Consider the following 17,564-nt stretch of genomic DNA (forward strand, 5'->3'; position numbering starts at 1 on the left):
CAAGTATCACCTAAAATTACCTTACATTATGAAGTGGGAGGTGACCAAATTTTGGGAAATACTCCCATAAAACCGTGAATGATATCCTACTCTTTCTTCTGGATGGACTGTATATTGATATTTATTATCATATATATGATGATGACACAATTGCTTTCCTTGCAGCTTAATTAAAACTATACGCAACACTCTACGGGACCTTGAAAAAGCTATTAGGGGTGTGGTCGTGATGGATTCTGCGTTGGAGGCACTGTCTGGCAGTCTGCTTGTTGGAAAGGTTCCAGAAATATGGGCGCAACGCTCATACCCAAGTCTTAAACCCCTAGGAAGTTACATCACAGATTTTCTAGCCCGGCTGAACTTTTTACAGGTTAAAAGTTATATATAATTTATACATACTATTTCATTTCTCTGCTTGACTGGAGAGATACTAAAAATTGCCCGTGGTCACTTGAATGTCTCTGAGTTAGATGAAATGGATAAGTAGTTTCATGGTAATCTAACCGAAATTTTAGAGTATTGAGAAGTACACGTATTTGAAAGTGATTAAAATGTTATGTTACTCAAACTCAAGTAACACGTGACAGTTATATTTCTGAAGATTCTGTTTGTGGTTTCTGTGACCACAACTTGGTCTTATGATTTTGATGCTGACAGTAAATTACAAAAAAAGCCTGAGGCTTGGATTAATCAGTAATTGGCCATTATATAGAAATCAGTGCATCTTATCTCTTATCTCATAAAGCCAGGGAAAAGGTGAGTGCTTTGAAATCTCTAAGCCCTTCACCCCCCAAACTCACAGGTAAAGGATATGTGGGCAGCACAGTGTTTTCCTCCACAGCTCCTCTGCTTCTCCCCACCCTATGGTTGATGCTTACATGGGGCTAGTTGGTGGGGAGAGCCCCCAGAATACGTTTTGGAAATTCATATATATGATCTTTCAGTTTTCAGTTGCCGCTTTATTATATGAAAGCTCTATTAGTTTTACTACAGAAGCTAATAATAAAACAGCCATATTTGTGAAGATGTGGATAGAGAGGCTTTCTCATACACATCCCTTTTTAATTTTTGCCAATCTGATAGGTCAGTCATATCTTATTGTTTCAAGTTGAGTTTCTTTGATTTTTAGTGAGTCTGTGCTTCTTTTTGTATGTGTACTTGCCATTTTTATTCAAATCTTCTCCTGTGAATTGCTGTTCATCTCCTTGATCAATTTTTCATTGGACTATTTTTGTTTCTTTTTATAAAAATTTTAAAGGTCACTTTCCATTTACAGTTATTACCAAATGTTGGCTTTATTCTCCACGTTGTACCAATATCCTTGAGCTGCTTAGCACCCAATAGTTTGTGCTTTCCAGTCGTCCATCCCTATACTGCTGCCCGTCCCTCCAACTGGCAACCACTAGTTCTCTATTTTTGTGAGTCTGCTTCTTTTTTTTTTCTGCTATACTTACTTAGTTTGTTGTATTTTTTAGATTCCATATATAAGGGACATCATACAGTATTTGTCTTTCTTTGTCTGACTTATTTCACTTAGCATAACGTATTTCAAGTCCATCTTTGTTGCTTCAAATGGCAAAATTTTATTCTTTTTAATGGCAAGTAGCATTCCATTGTATGTGTATACCCGGTCTTCTTTATCTATTGATGGGCACTTAGGCTGCGTCCACATATTAGCAATCGTACATAATGCTGCTATGAACATTGAGGTGCATGAATCTTTAGTGTGTTTTTTTCCCCCAATATATATCCTAGAGTGGAGTTTCTGGGTCATATGTTAGTTCTCCTTTTTAGTTATTTGAGAAACCTCCATACTGTTTTCCATACTGCCTGCATCAATTTACATTCCCATCAACTGTGTACAAGGGTTCCCTTTTCTTCACATCTTCACCAACATTTGTTATTTATGTTCATTTTGGTGATAGCCGTTCTGACAGGTGCAGGGTGGTATCTCATTGTGGTTTTGAATTTGCATTTCTGTGATGATTAGTGATGTTGAGCATCTTTTCATGTACCTGTTGACCATCTGTATCTGCTGTTCGGAAAAATGTCTCTTCAGTTCTTCTGCCCATGCTTTAATTGGGCTGTTTGATGTTGAGGTGTATGAACTACTTATATATGTTGGGTACTAATCTCCCATTGGTCGTATCATTTGCAAATATTTTCTCCCATTCAATAGGTTGTCTTTTCATTTTGTTTATAGTTTCCTTTGCTATGCAAAAACTTTAAGTTTAATTAGGTCCCATTTGTTTATTTTTGCCTTTATTTCTTTTACTTTAGGAGACAGATTCAAAAAAATCTGCTGCGATTTATGTGCAAGCCTGTTCTGCCTGTGTTTTCCTCTAGGAGTTTTATACTGTGTGGTCTTACATATAGGTCTTTAATGCATATTGAGTTTATTTTTTTGTATGGTGTTAGAGAATGTTCTAATCTCATTCTTTTACATGTGGCTGTCCAGTTTTCCCAGTAATAATTATTGAAGACACTGTCTTTTCACCTCCTAATGGTTCTTAGAATTAACAAATTAAACAAATGAGTGGTCTGGAGTTTTTTTCCCCCCTTTTCTCATTTCTCTCTCACCGTTCACCCTGCTTATCTTCCTTTCCTCCAGCCTGTGCCTTTTTTTTTTTTTTTTAAGTTTTTTGCACACTGGCTGGCATCTCAGATTAAATCCAGGATCCAACATTTAGTATGTATGTGACTTTGAAGAAGATACTCATCTTTTTGCACCTTGATTTCCTCATTGGCAAAATGGGAGGAATAATACCTAACTCACTGAATTATGGACTAAATGAGGTGATGCATGTAAATCACCTAGCTCCTGGCATACACTAAACAATAAATGGTAGCTAGTTCAGAGATTTTATGGATATGTAAGTAGCTGACCCAGACATTCATGACATTCTTGGCTAAATGAAGACCTGAAGTGAGCAAGGGAATGTTCTATATACTTGCTTTCTGGGTTCTTACAGCTTTCTCTGCATGGTGCTCGTTCTGCCTGGCTTGTACCCTTACTGAGCTCCATCTCTTTCTTTACCTCTTCTTGATCTGGCAGCTTGTACAGTTGCAGCATCTCCAGCAGTGGTTTGTTCTCTTCTTCCCAGGAAGCAAAGCTGACTCCTTCCCATAGTGTGCTGCTCACTCAGAGACAACGTTCATTTTATTGATTCATCTGTTCATTCAGATGTGAATTGAGACTCACTTTGTCAAAAGCATCTTGTCATTAGACAGGGTTGCCAGGTTGCCTTCAGTTTGCCAATAGCCCTCAGATGATAACCTATGTAATTCAGTATAGTAAGGGATGTGTCATAAAAGACCAACATGTAAAATGCTCCGGGAATTCAAAAAAGGGAGAGAGTTTTTTTAACATAAGAAAGCAGATGGTTTTTGGATGAGGTAGCATGTGAGCTGGTCTAAAGGATGAATGGTTTTGAACACTGCAAATAAAGGAAGAGGGCTTAGAGACACCTGGATGATGAAAGACAGTATATCATTTAGGATTGATTATTTAGTAAAATTTTTGATAAAAGCAAAAATTAAATTCATTCCCTCATGTAACTGAAAAATCCAGGCAGCTTTTTACCTGGGATGCAAATGCAGTTACCTGATCCTGGCATCTTGCCCTTCATCGCTTGGCTTCATTCTCTGTGGGTTAACTCCACTCTATGTTCTTGTTTGATGGCAGCAGGATAGCAATAGAAGCTCTGGCATCATATCCACAAAACTGTTTAGAGTGAATCTTTTCCCCCAGAAGTCCCAGCAAGAGTCTGTACATCTCTGGCTTTGATTGGGTTACATGTCCATTCCCGAATCAGTCACTATGACTGGAGTATGATCAGCTTGGCATGAATCACATGCCCACTCCAGAAGGTAGAGCTCCACCACCAGAGTGGTGTTCCAGTTGAAATGTTAGGAGGATTCATCCCATAGAGGGAAATAAGAGTCATACCACTTTCAGATAAACAGAAAAAACAACAGAAGTTTACCAACTGCAGAGAAGAGGCCACCATTTGATCAGAATGTCAGATGTTTAAAGGGGAACTAAAAGGCAAAGATATATAAATACAATCTGGGACCAGCTTATGAAGTATCTTGAATGGGAGACTTGAGGTGTTTTAGGCTTTACTTTGGTAGGGTAGTAGTAGATCACTGAAGTATTGTATGAGATGTTGAGCCATCCAAACCATGCATGGAGAGGTGTACTCTGGCAGCATCATTATAGATGTATTGAACAGAGAAAGGGAAGAAACAAAAAGAGGTACACATGATTGGGAAAGAAGACCAGGGTATCTAAAGTGGAGCCAGAATCGTGGTGTGGAGGCAAGGAGGTTAAGAGAATCAAGGAATTGGAACCAATACATGAGGGCTGTAGTTAGACAATATATAGGATTTCTAAAGATGGCTGCTTTTGAGTGGGATTAAGTAATATAGTAAGCCCTCAAATAATTTAATTTGCCTTTTTACAGAAGATTTTAATCTTTCACAACAAGTAAAGTTTGTTTTATTCAGGTTAATGTTAAAATTAGTTTGAATTTCCCAAGAAGAGTAACTAAAAGGGATAAAGGTAGGAGGGCCAATAAAGGTTGTATGTTTGGTGTCAGGAAAGAGAGTCCCATGATGGAAAGTGTGGGCAGCATACACAGAAACCAGAATCAGTAATTGTATGTCAGGTAATTCTTGAGGAAGTAAAAGGAACATAATGTTTGTTTTTCCTTTATAGGACTGGTATAATTCAGGAAAACCTTGTGTGTTTTGGCTCTCAGGCTTCTTTTTTACCCAAGCCTTTTTAACTGGAGCAATGCAGAATTATGCCAGAAAATATACCATCCCTATTGACTTACTGGGATATGAATTTGAGGTACAGTAAACTCCTTAAACTCCAGAGCATATCATTACTTCAAAGGCATGTATTTAAGCAAGGAGGACATGAAGAATTCATATTTTTATTGCCCATTGCAAATAATTCTTCTTCTTTCCATTCTTTGTATTTATGAAGAAAGTATATAGTATTTGCCTTGCTGTCTCCATGAGAGAATTTTTATACATCTCAATATTCAATTCAAATAATCCAACACTGCTTTTCTATTTTAGCAGAAATCAATATGATGTACAGTAAAACCAGATAAAATACTTTAAAAAGAACTGTATTATTTTAAAATTACATTTCACTGAGAAAAAAGTATAGTTTAAGAAGCTATTTTATGGACAAGTTTCTCTGAACGTGTTCTGAAAATTTAGGTAATACTTTCTTTATGAGACATTTACCTAGGGAGGAAATCTCTACTAGCATTTGTTTCTGCCTTCAGGTTATTCCTTCTGATACCTCTAAGGAAGCACCAGAAGATGGTGTTTATATCCATGGATTATATCTTGATGGAGCCCGCTGGGACAGAACAAGGTCAGTAGTTTCAACTGCAAAGACTCTTTAGTAGTAGGTGAATCATAGGTGAGATAAGCTGTCTGCTGCCCTTCACCCCTGCCATCCTCCACAGCCAAAAGGCTTCTTCTAGAGAATATGACAAGTAATAAGTAATATTAGAATTCTTGCCATAAATCATTATTCAGGCTGCAGCAATTAGTAAGTGAGTAATTTTAGATTCTGAACAATTTTGAGTTAATATTTCAATGGACTTACCAGTAGAAAAGTTAGTTGAATTTATTTTCCTTCTTCTGTTTTATGAGTTAACTTCTGTTTTGTAATGTGTAGGAGCACCTCACTTTTAAATAGTTTACAGTTATAGTAAAGTTCCCATTTCTACGGGTGAATGGAAAACTTTTTCTTATATTTTGAAGACATAATAAATAAATATTTAGAATACTGAGGGGATACCCTGGCTGTCCAGTAGTTAGAACTTGGCACTTTCAATGCAGTGGCCCAGGTTCAATCCCTGGTTGGGGAACTAAGATCCCACAAGACATGTAGCACAGCCAAAATAAATAAATACTGAATTTCCAGCATAGGAAACTAATCAATGCTTAGATTTGTGTGTGTGTCTATGTAGACAGATAAGAGAGAAAGGGAAAGATTATTTCCCTTGGAGCTCTGCTCTTTAACAGTCCATTGCTATTTCCAGAGTCAGGGTTAGACTTTCCTATCAAGGAGGGGTTAAAAGTCAAGGCAGGGAAAGTTGCTTAAGGAGCATGAAGTCAACATCTTTATTAGAGAAATGCAAATCAAAATCACAATGAGGTACCGTCTCACTCCGGTCAGAATGGCTGCTATCCAAAAACCTACAAACAATAAATGCTGGAGAGGGTGTGGAGAAAAGGGAACCCTCTTACACTGTTGGTGGGAATGCAAACTAGTACAGTCACTATGGAGAACAGTGTGGAGATTCCTGAAAAAACTGGAAATAGAATTGCCATATGACCCAGCAATCCCACTGCTGGGCATACACACTGAGGAAACCAGAATTGAAAGAGACATGTGTACCCCAATGTTCATCGCAGCACTGTTTATTATAGCCAGGACATGGAAGCAACCTAGATGTCCATCAGCAGACGAATGGATAAGAAAGCTGTGGTACACTATGGAGAACAGTGTGGAGATTCCTTAAAAAACTGGAAATAGAACTGCCTTATGATCCAGCAATCCCACTGCTGGGCATACACACTGAGGAAACCAGAAGGGAAAGAGACACGTGTACCCCAATGTTCATCGCAGCACTGTTTATAATAGCCAGGACATGGAAGCAACCTAGATGTCCATCAGCAGATGAATGGATAAGAAAGCTGTGGTACATATACACAATGGAGTATTACTCAGCCATTAAAAAGAATACATTTGAATCAGTTCTAATGAGGTGGATGAAACTGGAGCCTATTATACAGAGTGAAGTAAGCCAGAAGGAAAAACATAAATACAGTATACTAACGCATATATATGGAATTTAGAAAGATGGTAACAATAACCCGGTGTACGAGACAGCAAAAGAGACACTGATGTATAGAACAGTCTTATGGACTCTGTGGGAGAGGGAGAGGGTGGGAAGATTTGGGATAATGACATTGAAACATGTAAAATATCATGTAAGAAACGAGTTGCCAGTCCAGGTTCGATGCACGATACTGGATGCTTGGGGCTAGTGCACTGGGATGACCCAGAGGGATGGTATGGGGAGGGAGGAGGGAGGAGGGTTCAGGATGGGGAACACATGTATACCTGTGGCGGATTCATTTTGATATTTGGCAAAACTAATACAATTATGTAAAGTTTAAAAAAAAAAAAGCTGTGGTACATATACACAAGGGAATATTGCTCAGCCATTAAAAAATACATTTGAATCAGTTCTAATGAGGTGGATGAAACTGGAGCCTATTATACGGAGTGGAGCAAGCCAGAGAGAAAAACACCAATACAGTATACTAACACATATATATGGAATTTAGAAAAATGGTAACGATAACCCTGTATGCAAGATAGCAAAAGAGACACAGATGTATAGAACAGTCTTTTGGACTCTGTGGGATGATCTGAGAGAATAGCACTGAAACATGTATATATGTGAAACAGATCGCCAGTCCAGGTTTGATGCATGAGACAGGGTGTCAGGGTTGGTGCACTAGGATGACCCTGAGGGATGGGATGGGGAGGGAGGTGGGAAGGGGGTTCAGATGGGGAACACAGGTACACCCATGGCTGATCCATGTCAATGTACGGCAAAACCCACTACAATATTGTAAAGTAATTAACCTCCAATTAAAATAAATAAATTTTTTAAAAAAAGGAACATGAAGGTGGTTCTACAGAGATGGTTCTAAGACTGGGATATGAGGAGAGTTAGCTACACATAGCTCATGTGATTATTTCTCTTTTCATTTTCTTCATTCTCATGATGTTTCTCTTAACTTACTTTTTCTTATGTATGTATTCATCTTTTCATTTCTTTCTTCCTTCCATCTTATAAGCAAACAAATACGCAATGTAACATAAGAAAGATAGACTACATTTTCTATATAGAAAGCTCTATATTTGAATCCTGACACTGGTACTTAAGAACTCTGTTACTGTGAGAAAAGTACTCAGCCCCTCTGAGTCTCCACTCTTCATCTGTGAAATAGGAATTGGAATGGGGCCAAGACTACTGTGAAGGTCAAATATAACAGCATAGTGTCTGCCTCATGGACATTACTTTTAAAGTGGCAGTAATTGATATTTGTCTACTATTTAACACATTACCTTTCCATAATTTTCTTCTGTTTTTCTCAATTCTTCATTGCCTTTTACTTGGTTTTGTTTTGACATTTTTTTCCCTGCATATTTCTGGTCCTCTCTTGTATTAAAAGCCAATGTCTAAGTCACAATTTCTAAGATGCAGATTTTGTTTTACTTCTAATAAACATCTGTCAATTTCTCTTCACAGTGGATTGCTTGCTGAACAGTACCCCAAACTTCTGTTTGACCTGATGCCCATCATATGGATAAAACCAAGTAAATGTATTTCTAACAAAACTTTGTAGAGTTGTATGGAGCATAATGATAGATATTTTTAACTGCTTTCCAAATAAGTCTCTGCTCAGACCTATTAGAATTTGTTCAATTATAGTAAATATTGATTTAATGTTTATATTGGAAATACATTATTCTCCCTTTTTGTGTTGCATTTTTATTATTTTATGACTATTATTTCGCCCCTTTTTGCTCTTATCACATGGGATATAACATTTTCTTTGCCCCTCCCCTTCACTTCTCCTTTTTCCAAGTCTAGAGCTTCCCATCAATATTTTGATCCTGAAGTGCCTTTGTACACATCTTAGAGACACAAACAGGTTTGACACATAGTCTCCAGTTATTGACTAGAGTCTTCTGGCTATAAGAAACTCCTAGGCCTAGGAACCAGCCAGGTGACCCAAGCCACTAGGCGTGGAGACCAGCTTTGCCCCCTTTAAAACCTACTTGCTTCTTCCTTTTTGCCATCATCATTTTCCCACCAAATGTGAACAATTGAGGCTCATTCTTTTGTCCTTCCTCTCTATTTTTTTAAAATTTTCAAATAACTGTAAATGAAAACATTTACAAATCACCCAATTACCACTCAACCTATTAAGTGTTTTTATTTCTAAAGCAGTTCATTTTATAACTATGATGAGGCCTCAGTTTAGAAAGATTTCTAATATCTCATATCTGGCTTTGCAAGGATTATGTAGAGATTCTTTTTGTGAGTTAGTGTATATTTCTGAATAATAACCTAGTGAAAACCAATAGTAACTTCAATTTCTTCTAATTTATGGATTTCTTATATTAGACCTCTAAGCAACTGTGTTTCTATTTTTGCATCTCCCCCATTACCTATGCTGTGTTTTGTTTCTCCTTCTTATCTCCTAAGTCCTCTTGAGTGATCAAGAGGACTAAGTGATCAGGTCTTTAAAATCACGTACCATATTGAAATCACTTACGTTGTTTCATAACCATAATTATATGCCAACTATGAAAAAAGAAAAGCCAAAACAACTTTAAAATATTCAAATATCATAATCATGATCTGAGATTTAGTAGTGGTCATTTTATTACAAGATAAATAGTTGTTCTTTTAGTAGCAGTGACTGTTTTTCCTTTATCAAATGACTGTATTTCCTTTTTTTCAAGCTATAAAGTCTAAGATCGTGAAGTCGAATGCCTATGTCTGTCCTCTTTACAAGACAAGTGAACGTAAAGGAACTCTTTCCACCACAGGACATTCTACTAACTTTGTCATTGCAATGTTGTTAAAAACAGACCAACCTACTCAACACTGGATCAAACGTGGGGTTGCTTTGCTTTGTCAATTAGACGACTAAATTGGACAACTTCATAAAACATCTGAAAGAAGTTACAAAAAAATTGCCTTTGCTTACTTGAAAATATATACATTATAAAACCCAAGTATCTCGGTGTAATTCTTTTCAGTGATCTTTGTGAATGGTCTTTACATTGTTCTCGTCCGTGATATACCACTCTCGATTGCAGTACAGCCCTCCAGATGGATTCTTGAGACCACAGACAACTGTGAAGAAAAACATGAAATGTGTATTTGGAGTCATATGGAAAATCTTTGAAACTTTTATTTAGTTCCTTTTTTTAGTTTGATATATATGTGAAAAACAGATTTGGGAAGACTAGCTGGATAAAATTTTAACTAATATCAAAAATTAACTTTTTCACAAGTGTTAAGTCATTTCATCAGCTTCAGTAATAATTTACTTTCTACTCAACTATTGTGATTATACACAAACATTTAAAATGCATAAATTATAAATAAGGAAAATGCTGAAACAATTTCAGAACTAAACCTCTTCTGTCTTACTCTTAAAACGTCAGATCCATATTTCTCACAGTACCCCTGTGACAAGGAAAGGAAACTCAAAGCGCTGAGGCTGACGCGCAAAGGCAGTAAGACAGCTGGAGGGAGATCCTGTACACTGGAGGTGTATCATGCTTCTTGGCATTTGCTTCACATTTAACTGGAAATGCCAGGTGGGCTCTGTGTTATTTTTAATAGTTATTATTCTTATTATTTAGTGTGCGTTCATAATACTAGTGTACATTATCCATTTTTAAATATTTCAACAAAACAAAATTATAGTCAAAATTTTATTATCTTGTGTGGAGTTAATTCCTTCTTTAAGATTCCCTGGATATTTTAGGCTGCAGCTCTATAATTCAAAGAAAATGTAGGTGGAGCTTCCCAGTGAATCAGAACCATAGGGATAGTCATTTTTGATAATTAAGTCAGAGCAAAATGTTTGGCCTCTCTTACATGAAACATTGGTTCTGGTTTGCCATGGCTATGTGCATGAGTTCTCAGAGGAAGAGTTCACCTCACACGGTCAACCTCCTGCTAAAGCATTTTATTCCAGGAATGAAATGTTTCATCTTTTAAATTTCATGAATACAGCAGTGAAGTAAAGAGACCATGTTTCCAAACAGAGCTAAACCACATGTAAAACACAAGGGGAATGTGCCAGACTGTCTTATGATCAAGTATTTATAGTAAAGCTATTAATGGAATAGTCACTACTGGGGAGTGGAGATCCTAAATATAAATCAAAATTCTGATGTGCTAATCCTTAACAGTGAAAACTTCAGTGCTGTCCTGGAGGATATCACAAAAGGTAAAACGTCTTTGGTATGTGATCAAACCTATTCTATGTTAAACCTGAAGTGTTCTTTTAAAGCCATTGAGATATTGCCTAATAAAATATACTGGGGCTTTCCCCCACTATTCCAGTTAAATGTTATATTATGAGAGCACATTTATTCCTATAACATGTTTATTTTTAACATTTACTAAAATACTTTTAGCATAATACTGCATGTAGGAAAGATATTCTTTTGAGTGAATGCTATAATCACTGAGAAAAACGCATAAGCTAAGTTTAAAATAGATCAATATCATTTTCATAGTTACAATGTTACTGACTTAAGTTTCATGTGAAAACTTGTGTTTCCTGAGTAAGCTTTTAAGTAGATGGTTACTCATGGAAAATTTCTAATTTATGTTGAATCTGTGGCAGTTCAGAAAACTCTTTGGAGTTTTCGAAAAATTTGTAAATGAATATTTTGTGTTCTAAATTTTGCATTTTTTCATTTATCAATCCTATGATTTATTTTAGTTTTCTGAATTTCATTTATAATTTTTATCAGTTGATAATCTGTTTCCACAACTGGAAAAATATTTTTAATTCATTTTGACTTTAAAGTAAATCTGTCTGCATTCCACATGGATAATTACACCAGTGATGAAGACATTGATGATGACTTTGACACCCAGCTCATCATTCAACAGAGTTTACAGGATATTCACAAGCCAGGAACTGGACAGCAGTCACCTGAGGATGAGAGGTAATGGTATCTCTTTGGCAATGCATTATAGGTATTCAACAGTTGAGACTTGTCATAAGCATGATGCTAGTGTTATGACAAAAACAGAAGAGAGAGTCAGAACTCAAGGAGCTATCGTTTAAATAGTATCTATGAGACGATGTCTGACCAGACAGGAGAAATTAGAAAATAATTCAGAATTTAATTAGGCAGTAAAGAAAATAGTTGGAGGAGGTTAGTTACAAATATGGGTGAGGAGAGGCAGACTGGAAATCAAAAAGGAGAAACAGATGAGAGTTTGAAGGGCTAGAAAACCCTAATGCATCAAGGAAATGTATAAATCGAAGACACAAGTTGTTGTCAGTCTTAGTGGGGTGGGTGGGATAGGGTAAAGTCTTTATTCAAATCAGAAGGAATAATTGTGTAAACTTAAACCCAGAAGAGACTACCCCTTCGGAAGGGTGCCGATTCAGAGTTCTGATATGACAGCACTAGAAAAGGACTCCATGGACCCCTCTTCTTATTCTGTCCCTTTCAACTTGTGGTAAGATGTGATGCTGACAACTAGAGACTTGCCCTGGATATTGCCTTTGGGATCTGCAGCCAAGCACACCTCGTCAAATGCTGTCTGGCTGGTCAGCAGTTCAAGCCCCTGAGTAGTTATCAGGGGTGATAAACCGTTTGCTTGGGATGGTGACCTCTATTTGCCTGCTGGAGGTAAAATGGGATAAATGTGTTTTAACTCCAAGAGATTTTAAAATTAAATGTAGAGATGTTGAAGTTTATCAAACCTACAGTTGGGTTTTTTTTATTTTTTAAAGTAACACTCGGAGTGATTGTGTGCCACACTTTTGAGCATTTCTCATTTAAATTTTAATTCTCATTACCTCTCTATGTGGTAGGTAGTAGTATTATCCCCACTTAGAGGTGAAGAAACTGAGGCATAGAGAAATTAAGCGACTAACCCAAAGTCACAGAGCTAGTAAGTAAAGAGCCTGGCTTCAGAGTCTTTGTTCTTTATCACACTATACCTACACTTTTGTGTTAAATTTAGAAACAATCTTTAAAATAATCTTTAAATAGTTAAAAGTTTTGTAAAGAAATTGGATTTCATTGGATTACCTGTTGTATTAACCTTGTGATTAATTTTGAAGTCATGATTTTACATTGAAAGGTAAAAGAGATTTTAATTAAGAGTATTGAAATGTTTCAAAGAAATTAAAATTGACTATAGTTATATATTTCAGTTATTAGATTTGAAAGAATTGTATGATACTTAGCAAGGTTTACTTATTTGATCAGGTACTTGAAGGAATTAGGAAACAAGCATATACTTGAGACAGGAGCAATAAAGCGCTCCCCCCCTACAGAAAGATGTCCAGTCCTAATCCCCAGAATTTATGACTATGTAACCTTACATGGCAATGGAGAATTAAGTTTGCAGATGGAATTAAGATTGCTGATGATAGGGAGATTATCCTAGGTTATCCAGACAGGCCCAGTGTAATCACAAGGGTCCTTAAAAGTGGAAGAGAGAAGCAGAAGAACGAGATCCTGAGAGATGGCTGGGTAGAAGGACATGGCCCAACATTGTTAGCTTTGATGGTGGAAGAAGGGGTCAGTGAACTAAGAAATGCGGGTGGCCTCTAGAAGCTGGAAAAGGAAGTGGATTCTTCCGTAGAGCCTTCAGAAGGAACACAACACTACCAACACATTGACCTTGGTCCAGTAAGACCCATTCTGTACTCCTGAACTGCAGAACATAATAAATTTGCCTTATTTTAACCCACTCAGTGTGTGGTAATTTCACACAGCTGTTACAGAAAACTAATACAATGCTAAATCAATAACTACAGTTTTAAATGTTTAAGAGAATTTGGTTGACCAGATTGTAAGCAGGACAGATTGTCTAAGGGAATTTATTATCTTCAAGCTAGGTTCATTGAATAATCAAAAGAAAAATGGAAAGGTGATCATTGTTATTTACTAGATTTAAAAAATAATGCAAGATCCATAAATTGTTCTTTAAAACTTTAAATATTTTAATAAAAATACTACTTAAAAAAACTGCTAATAGTGTTTTTTGAGCACAGATTCTGACCATGAATATTTTTTTGAAATCTTACACCATGATTATTTACTTTTTAAAAAAAATAATTTTTGCTAAACTCAGTGACACTATAGAGTGGCCATTTAAATTTTAATGTGATAATATGACATTTCCATCCTGGACAGCTTTGATTCAGTTCAGCAAGTATCGACTGAGGGCCAACTGTGATCTGTGTTCTCACAGTTCTTGCCCTAAAGAAACTGATGAGGAAGACATGAGAAAGGAGTTTCTTTGGAGCACATAAAGGGTTTATACTACGTTTTGAAGTATTTCTATTATGCCTCAGTTATGGCCTCATTATAAGTTTACTCCTGGTTAACTACTATTGACTTTACCCTTTCCTTTTGCTTTATATCCTTAACTTTTTCCCTCAGTTTTGGAATTTCACATATATTTTTTTCCCCTGCAGCTTTCTGAGTGCTTACTATAAGAAGATAGTTGAAACAATAGAGACAGTTAAGTACTCTTCTTATTCTGTCCCTTTCAACTTGTGGTAAGATGTGATGGTGACAACTAGCAGCATTTTCCCTCTGAGTTCAGGAAGCCTAGAAACAGGATCTCCCAAATGCTGAACACTATGGAGTCCACAGCTGATTGTCAGGAGTCTGATACGGGCTTTCCTGAGAAAAACTACTTCAGCACAACTTAGCAAAGAACTCCTGGGCTCCTCGGTGAACAGAACTGTTTTCTGTATGTAATAAGATGACAGGTATTCACAGACCCAGGTGATATGGAATGCTAGATGAAAGACCTTACCGCTTATTTCCCTGCATGTGTGTTAGTCACCTAGTCATGTCTGACCTTTCGTGACCCCATGGACTATAGATTGCCAGGCTCCTCTGTCCATGGAATTTTCCAGGCAAGAATACTGGGGTGGGTTGACATTTCCTTCTTCAGGGGATCTTCTGTACCCAGGGATCTAACCCAGATTTCCTGCATTGTAGGCGAATTCTTTACTGTCTGAGCCACCAGAGAAGCCCTTATTTGCCCTATGCGATTTACATTTGTCTTTCATAAAAGGTGGTGCCAGAATTTCATTCTCTCATGCACTAACCTTGATGATGGAATTCAGAAGCAGTATGGGCTGCCTTGTACGTGTGCCAAATGTGAATATGTCCTCATTTGACATACTAATAGGTAAGGAAGATGTATTGTCACAGTTGACCAAGTACCATTCAGCTTTTGATGAAGCAGATGAGATAGGCTGGCTTCCTCTCCATAAGGCTGCAGTACAATTAAATAAGAACATTTTGGAAATCACCCTGAAAGGTAAACTCCCTTTACAACTCTTCTTTGATGCTTCTGAGAAATAAGTTTAAAATTTATTTTCATATTTTAATCTGTGTGGTCTAACTGGATTTATTTCAGCCTCAAAACTCAGTGTATGGGAGCAAACCACCCACAATGGTGAGACGCCACTGTTTTTGGCTGTCAGCAATTGCCTCTTAGAAAACGTTAGTTTTCTCCTTCTCAATGGCTGCAATCCAAATACCAAGAATGTCGAAGGCAATTCACCTCTTCTTACAGGTAAATTAACACCTTGGCTCTGGAGAACAGTCTGTGGCCTGTGTCTCCTCTAGACCCAGGGGCTTCACAGGCAGTCTTTTGGTGCATAGTTGCAGCACTGTCACTAATCCCAGCTGACCACATGTGGTATCTGACTCCCAAGAAGCTTTGTATAGACTGGCTTGCGAGGTGAGGCAAAGTGTCTGCCCAGTTATGAGCTGGTTGTTTGCCTGATACCCCAGCTGAACAAGTTAATCTTGGTATAAGAAATATAGAAGAGGAGCAGAGTAGGAAGAAGCAGCCAGTGTTTGGGTAAAGTCGGCAGATTAAATATGAATGACTAATTTTGCTGCCTCCTGAGTCTTCAGGAGAAGTACAGTTCATTAAATGTTTTAAAGGGTTAAGATACAGAAGAATGGAAAGACTGGAAGAGGAGACAAGAGTAACATGATTTTTAAAAATCAGAAGAGCAGACAGATGAATGATTAACAAGTGACAAGAAAGCCAAATCTTAAATTGGAGTGGGGAAAGCCAAAAACCAGTGCAGCTGTATCAAAAGGCCTGGAAACTGTTGGCTACAGTTACCTCCTGGGACACAGGGATGAAGAACAGCAGCTAAAATAGAAAAATTGATTGAAAACTATTAAGAAACCAGTACTCAGGTATCTAGATTACTTCTCCCAATCTGCCCTGCTGGGTCAGATTCCTCCCCAACCCCAGCAAAATTTTGGAGGTTTATTCTCTGAATAGTGTAAGCAAAGGTTCTCAGGACTGGAGATTATTAGGCAAGGGCAGGAATACTGGATTTGAAACACTGGAGGAATTAAGCAAACACCAGCTGAGATCTCCCAGCTCTCCTCCACCAAATTCTAGAAAGCTGGTAGCTAGAACTTCACCCTCCAAGAGAAGGCTTCTCTGATCAGCTCAAGGAGAAAGAACTAAAAATAGTGAAATTGGAGGTTGCCCAACAAATGGCCCAGGCATATCAACCTTCAGTTAAGTCAGTGTTTAGAATTTCCAGTCAGATTTTTAGTTTCCAATTCTTAATCATGAGCAGATATCCAAGGACTATCTGAGAAAAGTCTCCAACAAGCAAAGATAAACAACTTGGAAGAAACAGATTATTTAGGGAAAATAAAATGTAAGGGAAAGTTATCATTAATTTTCTCAGAAAAATCAATGAAAGTTAATAAAATATCAGGATACTACTAAAAAAAGAACAAATAACATTCTTGAAAATTAAAAATATGGTAGAAATTTTTTAAAATGCTATAAGATAAAGTTATGTAAGCTTTATCTTACATAACTGAAAAGAAGAAAAGAAATGAAAAATAGGAAAGAAAAATAACTAAGAACTAGGATGACCATTGAAGAAGGGCAACATGTGAATAACAGAAATAGCAGAAAGAACACACAAGGCGGCAGTGTGCCATCAGTGAAACAGGTCAAGAGAGTTATTTCCTAAAACAAAGGACGTGTGTTTCTAGAATGAAAGGGCACAAAGTGCCAACTCCATGATTTAAAAAAGACCCAATACCCTTGGGTACTCCATATTTCTAGTCTTAGAGCAATTATAGCTCTTTATATCGGAGAAGGCAATGGCACCCCACTCCAGTACTCTTGCCTGGAAAATCCCATGGACGGAGGAGCCTGGTGGGCTGCAGTCCATGGGGTCGAGGAGTCAGACACGACTGAGCGACTTCACTTTCATTTTCACTTTCATGCATTGGAGAAGGAAATGGCAACCCACTCCAGTGTTCTTGCCTGGAGAATCCCAGGGACGGGGGAGCCTGGTGGGCTGCCGTCTATGGGGTCGCAGAGTCGGACACGACTGAAGCGACTTAGCAGCAGCAGCAGCAGCAGCTCTTTATATGGCATATTATAAACAGTGGTGAGCAGAATTCATCCTGATTCAGTGTCTGACACCTAGCAAGGTTCCTCAGACACAGTTGGTGCCAACAATTAGTGAATGGATAGGGAGATGGATAAATTAAGTTCTAGAATCTTAAAGGACTAAAGATTATCATCCAAATGTGAATTAACAGCATAAATGCATAAATACCAGTTAGAGAATTTGGTTTACAAAGTGTGAGGTTAAAAATTATTTCCTAATTATAGCTTTTTTTGTTTTTCTTTATGTAAAGCAAC

The 17,564-nt window shown here is 37.3% G+C and overlaps 2 protein-coding genes across 8 annotated transcripts in view; both read left to right on the forward strand.

Annotated features, from left to right (window-relative positions):
• The window catches only part of DNAH12 (dynein axonemal heavy chain 12), a 191,426-nt gene extending 181,564 nt beyond the window's left edge, over positions 1-9,862 (forward strand). Inside the window, exons 70-74 of the mRNA XM_059880070.1 lie at positions 166-370; positions 4,721-4,858; positions 5,307-5,398; positions 8,364-8,431; positions 9,587-9,862. Of these exons, the coding sequence (XP_059736053.1) occupies positions 166-370; positions 4,721-4,858; positions 5,307-5,398; positions 8,364-8,431; positions 9,587-9,777 (694 nt within the window). The 3' untranslated portion in view covers positions 9,778-9,862. The remainder of the gene's footprint in view (positions 1-165; positions 371-4,720; positions 4,859-5,306; positions 5,399-8,363; positions 8,432-9,586) is intronic.
• An 88-nt stretch (positions 9,863-9,950) lies between these two features.
• Positions 9,951-17,564, forward strand: part of ASB14 (ankyrin repeat and SOCS box containing 14) — a 31,208-nt gene continuing 23,594 nt past the window's right edge. For 3 of the 7 annotated variants that reach the window (XM_059879579.1, XM_059879578.1, XM_059879580.1), the window contains exons 1-5: positions 11,049-11,091; positions 11,680-11,821; positions 14,320-14,364; positions 15,046-15,179; positions 15,279-15,437. In XM_059879579.1, the coding sequence (XP_059735562.1) occupies positions 11,700-11,821; positions 14,320-14,364; positions 15,046-15,179; positions 15,279-15,437 (460 nt within the window). In that variant the 5' untranslated portion in view covers positions 11,049-11,091; positions 11,680-11,699. Of the gene's footprint in view, positions 10,454-11,048; positions 11,106-11,679; positions 11,822-14,319; positions 14,367-15,045; positions 15,180-15,278; positions 15,438-17,564 lie in introns of those variants that run through there. The other 4 variants (XM_059879576.1, XM_059879577.1, NM_001035070.2 and 1 more) reach the window with 4 other exon arrangements.

Source organism: Bos taurus, chromosome 22 (genome assembly GCF_002263795.3).
Source record: "Bos taurus isolate L1 Dominette 01449 registration number 42190680 breed Hereford chromosome 22, ARS-UCD2.0, whole genome shotgun sequence".
Lineage (NCBI taxonomy): Eukaryota > Metazoa > Chordata > Mammalia > Artiodactyla > Bovidae > Bos > Bos taurus.